At 52.8% G+C, this 18971-nt stretch overlaps 2 protein-coding genes and 1 long non-coding RNA gene across 4 annotated transcripts; 1 reads left to right on the forward strand and 2 right to left on the reverse strand.

The window, feature by feature from the left end:
* The first annotated feature begins 6 nt into the window (after positions 1 to 6).
* Positions 7 to 10220, forward strand: LOC104914510. Of its 2 annotated transcripts, XR_004162066.1 has the most exons (6): positions 7 to 672; positions 3472 to 3613; positions 3911 to 5604; positions 5924 to 7728; positions 8875 to 9612; positions 9709 to 10220. It is a non-coding gene; the product is annotated as an uncharacterized LOC104914510 (long non-coding RNA). The 2 variants fall into 2 exon arrangements; XR_796049.3 differs by having other exon boundaries at positions 3472 to 5604.
* SLC16A4 (solute carrier family 16 member 4) lies at positions 5385 to 14424 on the reverse strand. Its single transcript, XM_010724267.3, has 9 exons — positions 14075 to 14424; positions 13546 to 13649; positions 12935 to 13067; positions 12258 to 12401; positions 11739 to 11900; positions 10786 to 11292; positions 9706 to 9917; positions 8978 to 9071; positions 5385 to 5633 (listed from the first exon to the last, which is right to left on the reverse strand). Exons 1-9 carry the CDS (start codon positions 14088 to 14090, stop codon positions 5389 to 5391), a joined length of 1617 nt encoding a protein of 538 aa, XP_010722569.1. The 5' UTR covers positions 14091 to 14424; the 3' UTR covers positions 5385 to 5388.
* Positions 14425 to 15646: 1222 nt separating this feature from the next.
* Positions 15647 to 17885, reverse strand: LAMTOR5 (late endosomal/lysosomal adaptor, MAPK and MTOR activator 5). The gene is made up of 4 exons (XM_010724271.3): positions 17768 to 17885; positions 17590 to 17651; positions 16487 to 16604; positions 15647 to 16018 (listed from the first exon to the last, which is right to left on the reverse strand). Exons 1-4 carry the CDS (start codon positions 17800 to 17802, stop codon positions 15958 to 15960), a joined length of 276 nt encoding a protein of 91 aa, XP_010722573.1. The 5' UTR covers positions 17803 to 17885; the 3' UTR covers positions 15647 to 15957.
* Between the last annotated feature and the right edge of the window lie 1086 nt (positions 17886 to 18971).

An 18971-nucleotide genomic window follows, 5' to 3' on the forward strand; every position in this document is an offset into this window, starting at 1 on the left:
AAAAACCAAACCAAACCCGAAATGAGGCATTAAAAACGTGTTTAGATGCCGTAAATAAAGCCTGTCCTGCCACACGTTGAGCTGCTCCTCCACCTCCGGGCCCTTTGCAGCAGTTGCCTCCCTTTGCAGCGGTTGTGCGGTGCTGGGTGTAGTTCTGAACGGACGACGAGTCGGTGTTGGTTAATTTAAAACCTTTGCTGGTTGGTGTTCAGTGCTGGTTTTTGGAGCCCACCCCACCTGCCTTGGATGTGCATGCGCCCTGATCGCGTCCCAGGTACGACCGCACGTTTGCTTGTGGTCGAGCGCGCTGTGCAGTGCGATGCTGACAGGAGGACGGAGGCGGCCCGCCGTGTTTGGCTGCTGTTGTTCTGCCTTCCCCTGGTCGAGGCTCTGCGGTGACTTCGGGGCACAGTTTGACCGTCGTCGGGATGAAGAAGAAGCTGACACTGCTGCGTCGTCGGTTCCGGAAGCCTCGCGTGGTGTTAGAATGAACGTGACTCGCAGATGAAGACGCCTTGAAACGCAAGCTTGCCCTGATTGCTTTGACATCCCTTCGCCTGCCGTGGATAACCAACATGGTGCTGTCCTGTGGCCGTACAGGAGGGCTGCAGGGCCTCCCAGCTGAAGGATGCTGTTCCCGGGGCACAGAGCTGTGTAAATCCCCAAAAACAGGTAAGGGGGTGGTGAGCTTGGACTGAATTGTAATGTAAAAAGAGATGGTTTTGTTGTTTGCCTGTTGGTTTTTTGCTTCTCCAGCCTCAGGTGTCTACTGACTTGTACTTTGCTCAGTGCTGGGATGAGCCCCGTGTTTGCTTTGGGGTTCTCCTGTTTGATGCCACGAGGTTTCCATGCCCACAGGATGGGTTTTCGGTGTGGGAAAGCAGAGCTGATGTTCTGGCTTTGTGAGCTGACTCACCCAGGGCACAGCCTTTAATCGGGGTAATTGCAATGTGGAGCTGCGTGTGTTTATGGGATGCTGGGATGGGTGTCTAAATGAATCTGTTGTCAATGAGAGCATTTTTAGGTATCACCAACGAGGTTTCCAATCTTGCTGGCATGGTGAGAGTCCTGAGCTGAGGTTTTCTTCCAGCAGTTGGCGTTTGTAGTTAAAATTTGTGTGTTTGTATGCATGTGCAGTTGGGCTGTGAGCTGTTGCTGTGACCCAAAGCGTTGCACACCTCCAGCTGTGCCCATCCTCCTGTTCTGCTGCTGGTTGTTGTGGTCCTTTTCGCATCCTGTGTTTGGAGGTCCTATGGGGCATCGGTTGCTTATAGAGGGGTGCTGCTGCAGCTGCCAGGTGGACCCCGGCTTTCGTTAAGTGCATCGTGTTAATTGGGCTAACGAGACTTCGGGCAGGCAATCAGGGGAAAGTGGATTTGTAAAGAGAACCGTTTAACGAAGTGCGCTGCAGCAGGAAGAGATGGGAGCAGATTAGATGGGGCAGCAGCTCCTTGGATTCACACCTCTTTTTTTCTCCCAAATTGTGCTTTTCCCAGCCGCAGCTGAATTAATCACTTTAAAACATCAGATGGCCCAGCTCCTGCTCTGGGCTGATAACGAGCTCGCTCTGCAGTGAAATGGCAAATGCTCTCTGAGGATCTGCTCTCACCACGTGTCTGCCCTCGCAGAAGGGAAAGGAGTGGGAAGCGTTGTGGTTCTGGGTCGGCTGCGGGGCTGTGCTTCCCTACAGCTGCTTTGGGGATGGGGAGATGGGGCTGTGGAGGGTGAGATGGTCAGCTGTGCTTTGTTGTGGGCAGTGCTGGCAGCAGAGGGTGAGGGTGAGGTGGAAAAACCCTCTCCCGGTTTGCAAATCCTTCGTATCCCGTTGCGGCGTGGCGTTAATTGCAGTAGGGCTGCGCGGGTGCTGAGCTCCAGGTTAATTGTGGGTGATGGATATTTCATCTACTCATTTCCCTGCCTTGACCTTCATACCTAGCTCTGCAATCGGATCTGAAGATCAGCCCGTAGCTTTTCAGCTGGCTCCAGTATTTCCTGTCCCCAGACACAGGGGAAGGATCGGGCTGACTGTCAGCAACGCGTCCTGCCCTGCGCTGGCACCTTTCCCTGCAGTGCAATGGGTTTGGTGAGGAGCAGCTCCTCCTGCATGACTCTGCTGTGTTTTGAGAAGTGCAGAGCTAAGAGCCCTGGGGGCGCGGGCAGGGAGCTGCTGTTCCCGTGGCCGTGCAGCCCCTGCAGCATTTGGGCTCATCCCCGTGCTGCTCCTCTCCCTTCTCCCTATCTCTCTCCCTAAGGCAATAAAAGCAGTGCAGACGCGTTCCCAGCTGTCACAGGGCTGGTGACAAATACCTCTGCTCTTCCTCATGGCCTTTGCTTCCTCCTCTAGGGTTTCCTTCCCCTGCTTGAATGAAGGCTCGAGGGCTCAGGATGGGTCCTACAGAGTGCTGGGTGTGTGGGCACCTCCCAGCCCCGTCTCACCCACGTGAGAGATGCCTGCAGGGGAAGGTGCTCAGAAGCTCAGGAGCCAAAGTCTGCATCACTGCAGAGTGAGGACTTTGGTCCATTAATTACTTCTGAAATTGCTGGTGGGTATGGAGTGAGTTCCTGGTTTTTGAGGTTACTGCAGGCTGGAAGGCTTTTCAGTGAGCGTTGGGCTCTGTAAGCTTACCCAAAGCTAGAACTTACCTCATCAAACATGTCCTTTTTTTTCCCTTCTTCTCTTTGGTTTCCATTAGGGCAGATGATGAATTCCCAAAACCCTCAGTGAAAGCAGCTCTCCTAAACTTACAGGCAGCTTTCCCAGGTGTGAGAGAGGAACTGAAGCAGCGGGAGGCTTGGTTTGTTCTTGCTGTGAAATAGGGCTGCGTTGGATGTGGATCTGGGGGGAGAGTTGCACGATGCTCTTTGAAAACGGCAGCATTTGAGGTGTTGAATATCAGAGGATCACAGCATGGGGGAGGGTGGGATGGAAGGTGGGATGGAAGGAGCCCACGGCCCCCAGCCACTTTTGCATAAACTAATCCCCATGTGCACAAAGGATTCGTGCAGTGTGCTTTCTGATGCCATCTCCGATTGCAGCTGCATCCCAGCGGCTTCCTGCTCCCAGCTCCTGCAGAGCCCTCAGGCCAGGATCAGATCTGTGGGTGCTGCTGCTCTCTGGGGGCAGATCACTGAGCGATGGCAGTGCTGCAGTTTCCCCTTGCACTCCCTGGAGGCAGTTTCAGTGATGACCTTTGCAGCATCTTTGGCAAAAGTTGTCAGCACCTGCTTCCTCAGCTCTGGTGTGAATTTTACAGCTAGATTTCTATGGCGCTTGCTTTGCCCCAGCAAAGCCCGCTGTGCAGGGCTGCCTTTGGGAAGCTCTTTGTAAAAGGGCTTCAGTGAGATAAAGGATCTTCCCCTGGGCAGATGTTCCCATGGTCGCTCTGATGTGGGTGAATGGATAAATGAATGGCTCTGCTCCTCAGCCATGCGAGGAAAAACAAAGCATCTGTTCTGTGCTTGCCTCCTCAGCAAAAGGTTTGAGAGGAGAGGAGTGGATCTGCAGAAGTTGTCCTGAGCTGCAGCGAGGAAGATTTGGAGCCGTGTGTCAGGACAGCGTGAGGCTCCTGAGCTTTTTGGATGGAGATGAGGAGGTGATGAGGGCACAAGAAAGGTACCCTGCCTATGCTGAGTCATTTCTGGGCTGCTGGTGTCAGGCTGTGGGTTGGGTGCTGCAGGAAAGGGGGAATTCAGAGCTGTTTGCAGAAAGGGGTGGGGTGCAAGCATGATGGAGACCCTCAGTTTTCCTAAATAAGGGTAAGGAAGCAGTGGTGTGTGTCACTGGGTTGGAGAGCATCTCTGCTCCCACGTCGCTCTGATTGTTGGGTCTTCCAGCACTGGGCAGTGGGAAGCAAAGCACGTGTGTTAGAGGTGCAGAATGAGACTGAAGGGTTGTCGGGTTTTGTTTTAGTTTTTAAGCCCTTGGATTGGAAGGAGCACAAGGGGAGAGGATGCTCCCCAAAACCCAGGAGGTGGGGGCTGCTGCTGGAGGTAAGATGGGGATGCACGCACCCTGTCCTGCTGCAGGTTGGTTCTTAATGGGGAAAAAGGTGAAAATGCAGCAGTGCTTGCCTGGGAGAGGTTAGAGCAAGCAGTAGGCAGGTGCTACAAAGCAGACAGAGAGGTCAGTGCAGTGGACCGAGGCTGTGGATCAGCTCTGTTCACTGCATTTCATGATGCTGGGTAGCAGGAAGCACGGCGCGTGCGTTTGAGGTGAAAAATGAGAGGGTTGTGGCTTTGTTTGAAGCTCTTGATTTGGAAAATCTGAAGCCAAGTGTAGGCCAGCCCTACAGCCCGGACAGTTGCTATTGTAGCAGCAAAAGTGGCAGTTTTAATTTGTTCAGCAGGGACACGAGTAGGAGCTTGAATATTTCAAGAAGTGAAAACTTAAATTTGTCAATGAAAGCTTCATCTCTGCTGCAGCTCTCAGCCTGATGCTCGGTGCAGGACTGGCTCACTACCAATCACGATGGTCCCACTCACCCCTCTTTATCCCCTGGTGCCTCATCTGGTCTGCTTCAGCCTTACAGCCCTGTTGCTCGGAAGCTGACCCACTGGAGATCCTCCCCCGGCCCCAAGGATGAGCTGGCACAGCTGAATCACGTGCTATAAAGGTGCAAAGGGCAATTTCTGAAGCAGGTGCTGCCTGTGGATTTCTGCAGGAGATGGGCAGGTCTAGGAAAAGCAAGGCATTTCGGACCACTGATGCTCCCCATTGACTGCACATTCAGAGCTCTCATACTCCCCTCACTTAAGCATGCACCATTTCTTTGGCATCACTCAGTTGTGTGCCCACTGAATTTGGCCCATTACCTGTGAGCCAATGCTTCTCCCTGCAGCTCCTCGACACCACGGCAGCTTTTTGTGCCATACAGACCACTTCATTTGTGCCCTGTGCTTTGAAATAATGTTCCTACAGAGGAACAACACTCCTCATCCATCCAAATGGAAGCAGTCAGCGTGGGGCCAACATGTGGGGTTGGGGCTTTGTGGGTTCTGCTGCTCTGGGGAGAGGATCCTGATGGCTGGGTGTGATTCTGCCCTACTCTGCTCCTGGCTTTAAGGAGAGCGACTTCAGCTCTGAGCCCTTTGCTGCGATCACTCATGCAGTGCCCAGCTGTTACTTCATCCCGTTGGAAGTTCAAATCTTATCTCTGCTACCTATCCCTGTTCCTGCCTCCTTCCCTGCTGCTAATTAGCTGTATCTGAGTTAATAAGCTAAAGCTCCTGCTGTGCTTTGACTCTTGGTGGATCCCAGCACCAGGGTGGGGGTATAGGGCAGGAGCTCAGTGGTAGCCCATATCCCCAGCCCTGCCAGAGAACACTTCACACTGCATGTATTGGTGGCTTTAATGGCACATCTGGATGTACTAGCTGTGCATGCAACGTCTAACAATTCTTACTTTGACATTGCAGGTCTGTGCTGGTAGGCATCTGGCTGTGGCTGCAACCAAAGCCAGCCCTTCCCGAGCTGCCCTGCAGGATGGCTTCACTCTGCATGGAAACGTTGGCTTTCTGCAGCTTCCACCTCTGGGCCAGCGGCTCCAAAAAGAAGGAGACAGGAGAGAGCAGAGCACAGGCACCAGCAAAGAGGAACGAGCAGGCGTAAGTCTGCGTGTAGTCGTACAGCCACCCTGCAGGAGAGGAGATGGTTATTGAGGCTGTTGGGTTTTTCTCGCTGAAAATCACTTTGGGGAGGTGTGTGGGAAGCAAGGGAGGTGTGCTCTCGTTTAAGAACGCCTCAGATATTTTCTGCAGGTTGCCTTTACCCTTTGTGGGTGTGCAGCTGGCACGTGGCAATTGGTACAACAGGCAAACTGCAGGGTGTTCTTGGGACCGACCTTGGCAGCCCCTTGTAGTGGATGTGGGTTTGGATTGGATTACGTTTAATCCCCAACATTTTCCTTTTGCTTTTTAACCACAGGGGCCAGAAGTAGCTGCTGCAGCAGATGTGAGGTCCTGCTGGATAATGAGATGCTCTGCACGTGTTGGGCTTTGCAACATCTGCGCCGCCATCTCCCCATTCCCCCAGGCATGCTGCCTTTTGAGCAGACCCAGTGCAGCAACCTGTCCAAAATGAGAGATCCCAGACGAGGGGCTGCGAGCAAACCTGCTTAATAGTAGCTTTGCTGGCACTTAAAAGGAAAACCCGAATTCCACAGAGACTCAGGAATCAGCAGAGAGGCAGGTCGCCTTTTAAAGTGACCTTGAAGTGTTTTGTTTGGTTACGTCTAGTTTCTGGACCTTCAAATTTAAGTGTGTGTATCATCTGTTATCTGGGTCTTTCGTTTAATTCTTCCTGCTTGAATGTAAAATGTGCAAAGCAATAGGAGCTGCTGCTGCCTGTCATAAATCCTGCAGTATATTCCCAAATCTGGCATCTGGATGCATGGGGTGGGTGAGCAGCACAGTGACCAGCAGAGCTCAGAGCTGCTGCTCATGTGGAGCAGAATTCCTTGCATGACATCCATGGATTTACACCATTTACAGCAGCAGTTTGGCATCCAGATAGACCAGAAAACAACAGCAGCAGAGCCTTGTTCCCAGCATTACCTGTGGAATGGTGGGGAAGGAAGCAGTGCTGCTCAGTATGGGGCTGGGTGACCGAAAGGGACAGATGCCAATGCTTTCCTTGCTGGCATTTACAGAGCCATGGAGGGCTTTGGGGGAGAAGAGGAAGTCTTGCACAGTGCCCTGTGGGCTCACCAGCTTTCAGTTATCCCATGCCTTTGCCAGATCTCAGCTCTGTCGTTTTTCCTTTTTCTCAGGGATATTGCTTGAGCCCAGGAGTGCCTTTCCAGAGGGCAGAGCCCAGGGAAGCACAGTGGGAGGACGTGGCAATGTGCTCCCCATGTGTTGTGCAGGATGGGCTGTCATCAGAGGTGGGGTCAGCTTCTGCTCTTTGAAGATCTATGGGATGCAAACCAGGGATGCTGACATTGTCAACTGTACAACGTAGACATCCAGAGCAGGGCATTCCAGTTGTGATAAGCTCTGAATCTTTTTATTATTATTTTTTAAATCTTCGTGATCTTTCTAAATGCGGGATTTTTCTGGGTGTTTTTTAATTTACAGAAGCTCTGCTTAGCGCTGAAGCTTCAGTTTCCCCTCCTGGCTGGCAGTGCCATGCAGGTGATGCTCTGAGCACAGCACATCTTTCAGAGCCTGCGTGCCTCTTCCCTGAGCAACAAGGGCCAAATCCTGCCGCAGGGAGCTGAGTGCCTGCAACACACAGCAGAGCAGTGGTTCTACAAGCTGGTTGGGTTGTTGGGATTGCAGAGCTGCTCTGTGAGGGGCCTGGCACCTCTGGGTTTTGTTTGCTGCACGTTTCCTAACAGCAATGCCTAGCACAAAGGCAGCCACGCTGGAAGTGAGAGCATTTTAATCCTTGTGCCAATGCTGCTTTCAGATGATTCCTTCCTCTCCCCCTTTACCTCCCACGTTTGTTGGAGCTGGAGTTGCTGTGTGCTGGCTGCTGGAATCAGTTTTGTAATCTTGAATCACATCATTTGATTGGTGATGTTTGTTTGTTTGTTTGTTTTTTCCCTTTTGCAGTTTGTTACTGATTTCTCCTCCTTAGGAAATAGGATGTGCCTTCTCCTCGGCTCTCTTGTAGCTTGCCAAAATGATGTTTGTTCTGCCTTGTTCTGCTGTTCAGGAGGGCAGGAGCACCCAGCAGCGAGGAGCCTCAGCCCTGGCTTAAGGGCTTCCAGTTAACCAGATTTGCACGTAAGTCACCTCTTCATTGCACTGTGATCAGGCTTTGCTCTGCTGTGCACAATAAGCATTTATGACCCGTGTCTCCCTCATGTCGTGGCTTTCACTGCAGAAACAATGCAAGCTGTGCTTCTGAGGTCAGCATTTCAGGGAGGTCAGCAGCAGTGGGGTGCACCGAACCCCCCAAGATCTTACTTAGCACTTCAGTCCTGCTGCGTGTTCAGCTGCTGTTGGGAGCAGGGAGTTAGCAGGCAGTCCCAATTGGTTTTCATGTTTCAGACAGCAGTGTTGGAGCAGTAGAAAGCATAGGAAGAGAAAACTACAGCAAAAGGCAAACTATGGTGTGCCACAAACCTAGATCCCGAGCTGTGACTCATTTCCCTCTCACTCTCCTTGCAGTGAGGTGGATCAGTGTGACCCTTGGCTTTGTTGGACCTCGATTTATGCCATCAGGATGAAGGAGGCTGATCTCTGTATGGGCTTCCCGCAGAAAACCTGCTTGCTTTATGAAACCCAGACCCATCCTCGCATCGTCAGGAAGCAGAAGGCTTCCAATTAGTGAGAATAGATTGGAAGCAGAGGGAAGCATAACCACTGCATGATGCATGGACGAAGGAGAGCCAACTTATTTAGCTCTTTTCACGCCGTATGTTATTCTGTCAGAAAATTTCCTGCGCTGGTTTTGCAGGTATTGCTTTCTGCTGGACGTACATCTTGTATCAGCAGAAGAGATCTTCTCCAGCACGGGCTATGGATCACTGTGACAGTGTAAAGCACGCTGTCAATGAAACGCTTTAGCTGCTCCAAATTGCATCCATACTCAGAATTTGGTCAACCTAGAGATATTGATTAGGGAAATCAATCTTTCTCATGCCTGCAGCATGGCAGGGCTGCTGGAACTCTGCAGGATGGAGGTGGTATCACAGAGCACTGATGCAGGGCTGTCTTCCTTCAGTCCCTCTGTTTCAGGTTCAGTATTAACAGTGCCCTGATAGTGGTCAGACCCAGTGGTAGTGAGGTCGGTGCTGCTGTGCTGAGGGTGCTGAGCTCCTTTCCCTTGCAGCTGTCACACTCTGTACATTCACGAGCAAAACATGTTTGCTGTGCACAAAGCTGGTGTTCTCAAATGTGTTCTTTGTGTTTTATCTGCTTGGACAGAAAAGCCACCCACGGATGTGTACGGGTAGGAGACTGATCCAGAAGAAGGTGTTACTACTGGATGCTGGTGGTGGGTATGTGAGACGTGTAAAGTTTACATTACCTGCTAGAGGAGGTCCACCAACAGCTGCTATCCCAGCAAAGAAGGAAGCAAAGCCCAAATAGCTGTGGAGTTTTTGCACGCCGACCAGGTCTACCTGTTGGTGTAAATGCAGGTAAATATCGGTGGGGGTTCGTGGGAGGCACAGAAGACCTTTTGTGGAGGAGTTCATCTCTGGATGCTGTGGGGTTTGGGGAGGACTTTGCACCTCTGGTGTGACTCAGCCTGGAATCTGCTCGCCTCCCAAAGGTGAGCGCTGAAATTACAGCATGCAAAGTGCACTTCTGTCTTCCCACCGTTTGGGGACATCCTGGGAGGGCAGGCCAAGCTGCAAAAGTGTTTCCCTATCCAGATCCCACTGTACCCATTCTGTGTGTGTTACAGACAGCCCGAGGCTTGGGACCACGCTTACAGCCCTTTGGCTTTGCATTACAGGTAGTCAGTGAATGGATTCGTTCTGCTTCCTAAGAGCTTTTAGAAAGGAGGATGTGGAAGGCAATTCAAGGAGCTCCCAGTGCTGCTGCTGCATCCCATTGACAGGGCTGGGCAGACTGGAGTCCTGCCATAGGGATTTGGAGGCAGACCCCTCTCACTGCAGCCCACAAGAGCACATCAGGGCTCTTCAGCCTTACAAAAAGGTGGTTATGTATTTTGGAATGCTGTTAGAATTGCCATACCTTTCAATTTTGTTCCATATTATATTCCATTATATATATATATAATATCCTCACCAGCACAGGGAGCACCAGAGCCAGGAATCCACCGCAGAAGATGGCAAAGGCCACAGCATAGGTCATGAGCAGAGGAAAGGTGGTGGCCAGGGGGCAGAGCAGGTTGGTGACGCCGCAGAGCACCAGGTAAGCTGCGTGGTAATGGTACTTCTTGGTCCAATTCTGGTCTGCAATCCAGCCTGAGAGCAGCTGGCTGCCCGTCTCGGTGATGCCTGCAGGAAGAGGTCACTGAGCCTCAGGGAAAGGTTTCTTACATAGATAGATATCTATATTTTTCCCAACTTTTGGTGCTTGTTTTCACATTTTTGGATGCGTTTGTGTAAAATGAAGATCAGAGCAGTGGGGGCCGTCAGCTCATCGTGCTGCGTCCCTCCTGCTCTTAATTAAGGGCGTCAGATTAATTGCTGTGAGCTCCTCCTCAATTCCTTCACAACATTACCTCATTTCTACACGTTGCACAGCGCTGTGGAAGGAAGATTTATTTTTATACAATAAAATGTTTTATGATGGCTGAGGCTGGGGCCGTTTTCTTGACGTGATGTGACTGTAGTGTTCGTGTCATGTTCACACAGCATTATTTCTTGGGGGGGGTGGAGGGCAGCTTTTTCTTACCTCCCCCCAAGAAGTGAATGTGCCAAATCCAAATGCTCAGATCCAAATTAGTGGTGGCTTTCTTTTTTTTTTTTCCCCCTCCTTTTTTCTCTAATCCTTTATACCTCTCTGTACACCCCGTGGTCAGACTGGAGGTCTTTGAATGCAGAATGCATTTCTGTGGCTTTTGTGGGTCTGAGCAGAGCAGGGATGGCTGGGAGGCCAGGGCTCACACCTAGCAGCCTGAAACCCGCATTTGTTCCCTGCAGAAGGGTTGGCTGAGAGAACCACCCACCATCTGAGAGCAGCTCTATCCATGTGCAGCAAGCAGTGCTATATATACAGAAGGGAGTAAGGGCTGTGAGCTCAGGCTCTTCCATGAGGATTTATTTTAGAACACATCTCGGGAGTGTTTCTTGGCAAGATCTGTGTTGCAATGCTTGCCTATTTTGCAATTATAAATGTGTTTTAAAAGATTCTCTTGCCTACCGGCCACTGAGATGAAGTAGGAGGCATCCATGCTGCTTATGCCCAACGTCCTGGCTCTGGCTACCAGGTGGAAGATGGGCACAAAGTAGGCCAGGTGGCTGAACAAGAAAGACCAGGTAAAAATGAAGAAGAGGGGATCCTTTAGGGGAGAGAAATCAACAAGAGGCTGCGGTTTCTCCTCCTTGAGCACCGGGAAGGATCTGCAGCTCTTGGTGGCCTCACTGATGGTTTCGGGGCAGCAGCTGTCAGTGGGGGCTTCCCCTGGTGCTGCTGTTGTTACTGCACCAGTGCTGCAGGGCTCTGCAGGTGGCTCTGTGCTGGGAAGGCCCCGAGGCTGGGAAGGCTGTGCTGCTCCATTAGTGGCTTCCTCGGGGTGTCCTTTGGGCACTGAGCTCCTGTCCTCATTGCTGGCAGGGGGGCACAGAGGCAGCTGGGTGCGGACGGGGCGCAGCAGCATGCTGGAAGGCACGAGGTTCAGCATGATGCCACTGAAAATCAGGAGAGTACCTGCAGCGAGGCAAAAGGTGCTTTTTAAAAATGCATTTTGCTAGGAGAATGGGGGAGAAGGAAGAAAGGACGTAATTTGTTGTGGATGTAAAGAAGGAGGCAGAGCAAGGAGGTAGGGGTGTCATGCAGGAGCCTTTATTTTGGCTTTTCTAACTGGAAATCCCTTTCTCTATAGCACGTGCAACAAGTTCAGAGCTTTGCTTTGCTTTCATTCATTAGAAGCGCTGGACTTTCAAGGTGATGCAAATTGGGCATTCTGTGTTGACTCTGACATACCTAACGACTTACTCAGCATTTAATCATCATAGAATAATTACAGTTGGAAAAGACCTCCAAGATTATTTAGTCCAACCACCAACCCATCACCACAGGGCTGCTCCCGGAGAGGCAGCGCCGTTCCTCCTGCCCTCCCACTGAGCCACGCATAGGGCAGGAGTTGTGCTCACCCTGCCAGCCATAGGTATCGATGAGCAGCTGTGTGAAGGGTGCAGTCAGGAAGGTGAGGCCCATCCCTGAGCGTGCAACAGCATTGGAGAAAGCCAGCCGGGTCCTGCAACGCTTGGCCGTCATCACTGCTGCTGCCTGGTATAGGCAGCAGAACCCCATGCCTGGGTGCAAACACAAGGGGTCAGTGGCAAAGCTGGGCCACCCCGAGCTTTTTCTCTCTAGGATGGAGGTGAAAGCGGGGTTCTTCTTGCCGGCTGAGAATAGGATTTCATGCACTGTGTGGGTTTTTGACACTGTGCGCTTTTACTATGAATTAAGTAGGGGAGGGATCACAGCATGTGTTGGGTGCAGGGAGGAAAGCAAGGTTGGTTTGGTCTGGTTTGTTTTGGACGTGGGATTTTGTGCTCGTGGGTGTCAACATTGGGGGTTTCACGCAGCGTCTTGTAGAAAGGGGCTGGGGATGGCCAAGGGGCAGGGGCAGCAGGGACACAGCCTGGGTTAAGGGAGCTGCCACTCACCCAGCAGGAGTCCCATGGAGACACAAAGGAAGGGGACACCGGTGGCCTGTGTGCTGAGCAGGCAGCCCCCACTGACCAGCCCAGCCCCGAGGATGGAGGTCGGCCGCTCGCCCATCCGCCTGCAGACCACGGCCACCAGTGGGGCTGTATGGGAGAAGAGGCAGAGCTTGGTGGCCAAAGAGCCCAGATCCCCTGACCCCCACCCTCCAGATACTGATCAGCACTGATCAGATCCCCCTCAGCCTTTCCTTCCCCTGCTGAACAGCCCCAGGGCTCTCAGCTTTTCCACATCAGGAGTTGCTCCAGGCCCCACCATCTCTGCAGCCCACCGCTGGGCTTTTTCCAGCAGTTCTCTTGAGCTGGGGAGCCCAGCACTGCATGCAGCCCTGCAGATGGGAGCCTCTCCAGGGCAGAACACGGGGGAGAAGCACCTCACTCCCACTTCTGGCCAGTGTACCCCAGTGAACCATTGGCCTTGGCCACAGAGGCACACTGCAGGCTCATGGTCAACTGTTGGCCAACCATTGGTCAACCAGGACCTCCAGGTCCTTCTTCACAGAGCTCCTTTCCAGCAGCTCAGCCCCAGGCTGTGCTGATGGATGTGGTGTGGAGCAGCTGTAGGTGAGGGATCTGCACCTGCAGCACCCTCAGGTCCCTCCCTGCAGTGCAGTGCTCACCTCCTAGGAAGCGCAGTGAGGACATGATGGAGCCAATCCAGCTGACCTGCTCTGAGGAGCCCCCCACATCCTCCTGGAAAGCCACGAAGAAAATGCCAAAGGTTTTGAGCATTCCCATCACGAACACATTGACCTGTGTCAGAGCAGGACAGGTGAGATGCTGCGGGGGATGGATGTGCTCCCTCCTTCTGGGTAACATATTGCCTTTGGGACAAGTTAAGGAATGTTGGGGAAATACCAGTAAGGTTCCTATGTTGGGGTTGAATCTCACTTGACCCCGTGCAAAACTGGCTTTTCCAGAGCAGCAGAACAAAATGACATCAGAGCTTTGCTTTGATGAATTAATTTCTGAGCGGGTCTCAGTGCTTGCTCCCTTCCCAAAGGACAAAGGCCAGCTGGTGCCTCCTGGCCCAGGGCTGGGGTTAACCATTGCCAGCTATGGGAGGCAGCATCCTTGCTCTTTGCTCTGCCTGTCCTCCTGTGGCAAAGCATTCGCTGCCTCTGAGCCTTCCCCTAATTTTTTGCCATTAGTTGGATGGGGTCAGACCATCCTAAGTCTTCCCACACACCCCAAATTCCCAAAGTGTGGGGTGAATTTGTGCTCTGCTTACCAGGAAGAAGTGCAGCACTGCTGCCCATGCCCACCCTCTGTCCGTGCCTTGGCTCCCATCTCCCGTCACTGCTGGTGGCTCTGGCTTTCCTTCTTTCCTTTCCCCTGGGAATGAGAATTTGGAGTGCATTAACTCCATGCATGTTGTGATCTATGAAGCTTCTCCCAGGAGAACCCCTCTGGTCCTTCTCTCTGAAGGAGATGGGAGCAGTATGTTGTGCTCCACTACAGCACGTTTTTAAGGACCGAAGCTGCTACCAATCTTTTTGTTCAGTTCCACAGTATCACTGCTTGCACGCAGCTCCGTTTCTTTTCTCCATCCTAAATTGCCGCAGGCACAGTAATTAAGCACTTTCCCTGCTGCTTTAGAGCACAGGGTTGGGTTGGTTCGTGCTAAAAGCCGGGGCTCTGTCTGTCCCATCTTTGAGCTCCTGGGGAGGCTTTCCCTGCCCACTTTCTTCCCACCCACCCATCTATCTGTCCCATACTTCCAGCAGCAGCGGAGCCAACAAACCCGACCCCTTCCTTACCGCCTTGCTGCTGCATGCTGGCAAACCTTTCCCGGAGCTGCAGAATGCAAAGAGGAATCTTCTCGTCATTTGCTGCAGAAATGGAGTCCCCCCCCCCGGCTCTGGTTGTGACCCTCTGCCCCCAACCCGGCCCCGTGTCCGTCTGCAGCAGAGATGACGATCAACACAGAACCGAAGCAGGACTTATGTTAGGAGCCTTCTTCCTCCCTGCTGCTCCAGGCCAGGAGTCCCTCCCCTTCCCCGTCCGGAGCGATGGCAGAGCAGAATTCCTGCCTGCAGGGATCCAGCTGAGGCTCCGTGTCCGGCTGCTGCACTGATGGATGGAAGCCAAAGCTGTTGGCCCAGCCCAGCCCTTTGGCCCCAGGAGGAGGAGGTGAGCCATCACCAGGGCAGCAGTGCTGAAATGGGGTTGGGGTGGATGTCTGTCCCCATCCCTGCTTTACTCCCTCTTGCTGCCAGATCCTGGGACAGAGCTCTGGAAGCAGACATCCTGGGGTAAACAGGACAGCGTGGAGAATCTTCCTTACAGTTGGGCTTTCAGCACATGCATTGAGCTTTTATTTATGTGGGACAGCGTTTGCAGCGTGTGCTACGAGGGCTTGGGGTGCCCAGGGTGCAGGGTGGCAGCACCTGAGGCCAACCCTGTGTTCCAGGTATCCAGCAGCCCTGATAATGAGGGCAGTGTCATGGGGCTCGTTACTGGGAGAGCTGAGTGCCCCCTTCTGTGCTCACACCCCTTTAACTTTTGCTTTTTGAGGAGCCTGTGGCTCTGTTGGTTTGGGGCTATTTAAAATGGGCATCTGCAAGCTCTTTTGAAGAGATGAGCTTGGAAACTGAGCATGAAAGAAAATAAAGGGGAGGTAAATAATGGGCACTGTGCAGCAGCGCTCACCTCCCAGAGCAGCCAGGCTGGAGGGAGAGCAGAGCCCCATCCCTGCTGCTGCAGGAATCATTAGCACCAACCTCATCAGGAGAGTGCTGTGCAGAGCAGCCAGTCCCTAGAGCCTGCTTCATACAAAACAGTGATGGTGAGATCGGGGGGAATGTCACCAGTGAGTGCAGCAGTAAAGTCTAAATGGTGTGAACGCAGTTTTACCTCCAACCCAGCCCTATTTGTTGGCATATGCTCTACTGCAAACCAGCTCCTTCCTGCTCCCTTGTGTTGAGGAAGCATTTGAGCAAAGCAGCCTTTCAGGGGAAAAACCTTTCTGTGGGATTGTTCCCCTGCCCAATTCCAAATGCTTGAATCTCTAAAGTGAAGAGAGGATTTGTGAGGATGGCATCAGCATATGCTTACAGGTCACGCAAGGAGCAGGCAGGGCCAACAAGTTTAGGTTTGAACTTCAATCCAAAGCATAACATTAAGCAAGGACTCTCACAGAAAGCTTAACCAGAGGAGGCTAAACATTTCCCAAGAGAAATACCTCTTCTACTAGAGGAACCTCCAAGTCTTGGTGCACTGTTCCTTTTCTCTACAGCAATGCTTATGAGGAACAGACTGGGAGAAGTCACCTCATTTGGCTTCAGGGAAAGCAACAGGCAACATTTTTCACAGTAGGATCAAAGAGAAGCAAAGGTTTTCACAGGTCATTTATTGATTTCTCCAACAAATAAGGCCACACATGCACACACACACACACCTTGTAGTATCTATCATTACACAAGCTTGGTGAGTGACTCACATTTCATCTTTAACAGCATGACTGCTAAAATGTGAGCTGGAAACCCTGATAGATGCATAGGAGCTGGTAAGTATAGAGGGAGAGCCTTCAGCCCAGATTTGGTACTAGAAGCATGTTCTGCATTGGAACAGCCGAGGACAGTGGTTGCCCAGTGAGGAGAAGCTGGTCTGGAGCAGGGAGTACAGCATCAGGATGCCAGGGTCAGGATGCCAGCTTGTGCACTGCTACGGTGATGCTGTCATGCTTCTGGATCATGATATTCCTAGAACAAGGAAAGTGCTGTCTGAGGCAGGTGAGAAGCCAGCTGGGAAAGCAGGAGCTGACTTGGCTGGGAAACCAGATGGACAGCTCTGTGCCAGACCTGTCAGTTGTTAGATCTCCTCACGATACCCACAAAGGGGTCTGAAGAAGTCTTGCTAAACAAAACGACACTGCAGCATGGGCTAAATGATCCACAGGGATCCCAAAAGCAAAAGAAATATAGTGCTGCAGCAACCACCAACCCCTGAAAGGCTTCCAGCTGCTTCTGCAGTCGCTACATCCCAAGGCCCCATGAATCTGACTGCTTTCCATACCCCCATTAGTGCCCACCCTCCCAGCACAGCTTCAGCAATGGGGCTTCCTCAAGGTCTGCCAGTTAAATAGAAGACAGAGTGCTGCTCTGGAGATTTGGGGGTGGGAAGGAAAGGTGAGCACAGGGAAGAGCAGCACCCTTGGGCTGGATGCTCACCCGCTATCTGACTCCAGGCACACCACAGGCGTGTCGGTTGGGTCGGAGGTGAGCTTGGCTGCCTGCTGGGCGAGCACAGAGATGACTCCAGCATGTTCATCTGAGAGCGTTCCTCGGCCTGCAGAGGGGAGATCTGGGCTGAACCCATGCTGTGGTGAGAGGCAGCTCTCCATCCCTGTTTCCTCAGGGCTGTGAGCTGATGTAGCATCTCCCCAGATCAAAGAATCATTTGAGATGGAAGGGAGGTGTAAAGGTCATCAGTCCAACCCCCCTGCAATGAACAGGGACACCCACAGCTCCATCAGGTGCTCAGAGCCTTGTCCCCCTGACTTCCAGTGTTTCCAGGGACAAGGCATCCACATCTCTGGGCAACTTATGCCAGTACTTCACTTTTTTGATTTTTAATCAGAAAAATCTTCTTCCTCATATCCCAATCTAAATCTTCCTTCTTTTAGCCTGTAACCAATTCCCTTGTTCCATCACACAGATACAGCCAAAAAGCCTGTCCCCCTCTTTCTCACAGCCCCCCTTTAGTCGCTTTCTGGGCTGTGAGGGCACACAACTGGCTCGTGTCCAGCTGCCACCCACCACTGCCCCCAGGTCCTCAGTAGGGTTGTTCTCATCCTCACATCCCCCACCTTGTACTGATAGCAAGGCTTGCCATGACCCAGCTGCAGAGCTGGCACTTGGATTTGTTATCTCTCATGAGGTTCTTCTGGGCCAACTGATCAGCCTGCCCAGGTCTCCCTGGAAGGCATCTCAGCCCATAGGTGTATAAACTGCAGCCCTCAAACCACCAGAAAGAAAAAAAACCCAAAACTGATTTAAAGTTAGAGGAAAAGCAGGCTGGAGTTTAGAACCATGCAATGTCCCATGCCGGAAGGGGGCCACGAGGATTATCCAGGTCAAACTCCCGGCTCCACCCAGCACCACCCGAACGCTGTGTCTGACAGCGGTGTAACCCACGGGACCGACCAGAGGTGCGGGGAGTCCCTGGGGGCAATGTGAAGGACCTGGGGGCTACGTGGGGGGACGTGGGAGAACTGTAGGGGTCCCCAGGCCCACCCCCGAGTGCAGGCCCGGCCCGGCGTTCCGGTACTCACATCCCAGGTTGAGGCCCTGCGAGTCGGTGCAGAGGACGCCCACCACGGCCGGGCTCTTCATGCTGCGGGAGAAGCGGCGGTGAGCACCGGACAGCCCGCACTCCGCCCAGCCCCTCCCAGCCCCCGGCCCGCCCTAGGCCGCGGCCTTCCCTCCCCTCGGCCCCATCTCCCCCCATACGTGTCCTCCAGGTGCTGCTCCAGGGTCCCCTCCATGCCGCCGTGCCCCGCGCCCCCACTTCCGCCCTTTTAGGCGGCTCCTGGCAGCTGCGTCGGTCACGTGACTCACGCGTACGGTGGCTCCGCGGGGCCAAAAAGCGAATCCCGCGCACGGGAACCTCCCTGCTCAGCACCGATCGTTGCCCCCTCGGCCTTCTCCTGTCCAGGCGAACAGCCCCACTCCTCTCAGCGTTTCCCCGTCAGGAAATGCTCCAGGACCCGCCATTTCCGCTGGGTTCTCTCCAGCAGTTCCCTGTCTCCTTTGAACTGAGGAACCCAGCACTGGGCTCAGTGCTCCAGATGGAGCCCCTCCAGGGCAGGGTGCAAGAGAGGAGCACATCTCCCATCCCGTTGGCCACGCTTTTTGTAACACACCTCAGGGCACTATTGGCCTTCTTGGTCACAGAGGCACACGGCTGGCTTATGGTCAACTGTTGATCAACTGTTGGTCAACCATTAGTCAGTTGTTGGTCAACCGCTGGTCAACTGCTTGGTCAACTGCTGGTCAACTATTGGTCAACCATTGGTCAACCATTAGCCAACCACTAGTCAACTGTTGGTCAACCATTAGCCAACCACTAGTCAACCATTAGTCAACTGTTTGTCAACCATTAGTCAACCACTGGTCAACTAGGACCTACAGGTACTTCTATTTGGAGCTCCTTTCCAGTAGGACCACTAAGTCCAACCCCCTCCACCCAACCCCTGTGGTTTGGGTGCCCCTGCAGCTCAGGTCTGTGCCCACTGCCCTGGGGAACTGTGCCATGCTCACCACTCTCTGGTCTTCAGTCTTTTCCTAACACCCAGCCTGTCCTTCCCTTGACACAGCTCAATACCTTTTCTTGTCCCCAGAGAGTTGTGAGGGCCCCACACCCACTCCCACAGAGGATGTGGGGCTGTGGTGGGGTGTCACAGCCGTGCTTGCCCTGCTCTCCATGTGCAGGAGGTGATTGATGGCAGAGCCTGGCGACGTTGACACTGAGCTGGCTGAAACGCATCCAGCTCACGCCTGGCAATGGATCTCAGCATGTCAGGCTGGAAAATTAAAATATTATTGATGGGGAAAGTGAAGTGCAGTGGTGATTTTTCTTAGTTTTATTTATCTTTTAATTTTTTCCCTTCTTGATTGAGCTGGGAGTCGTCACGAGTCACTCCAATCCCACTGC

This window comes from Meleagris gallopavo, chromosome 28, assembly GCF_000146605.3.
Source record: "Meleagris gallopavo isolate NT-WF06-2002-E0010 breed Aviagen turkey brand Nicholas breeding stock chromosome 28, Turkey_5.1, whole genome shotgun sequence".
In the NCBI taxonomy this organism is placed as follows: Eukaryota; Metazoa; Chordata; class Aves; order Galliformes; family Phasianidae; genus Meleagris; species Meleagris gallopavo.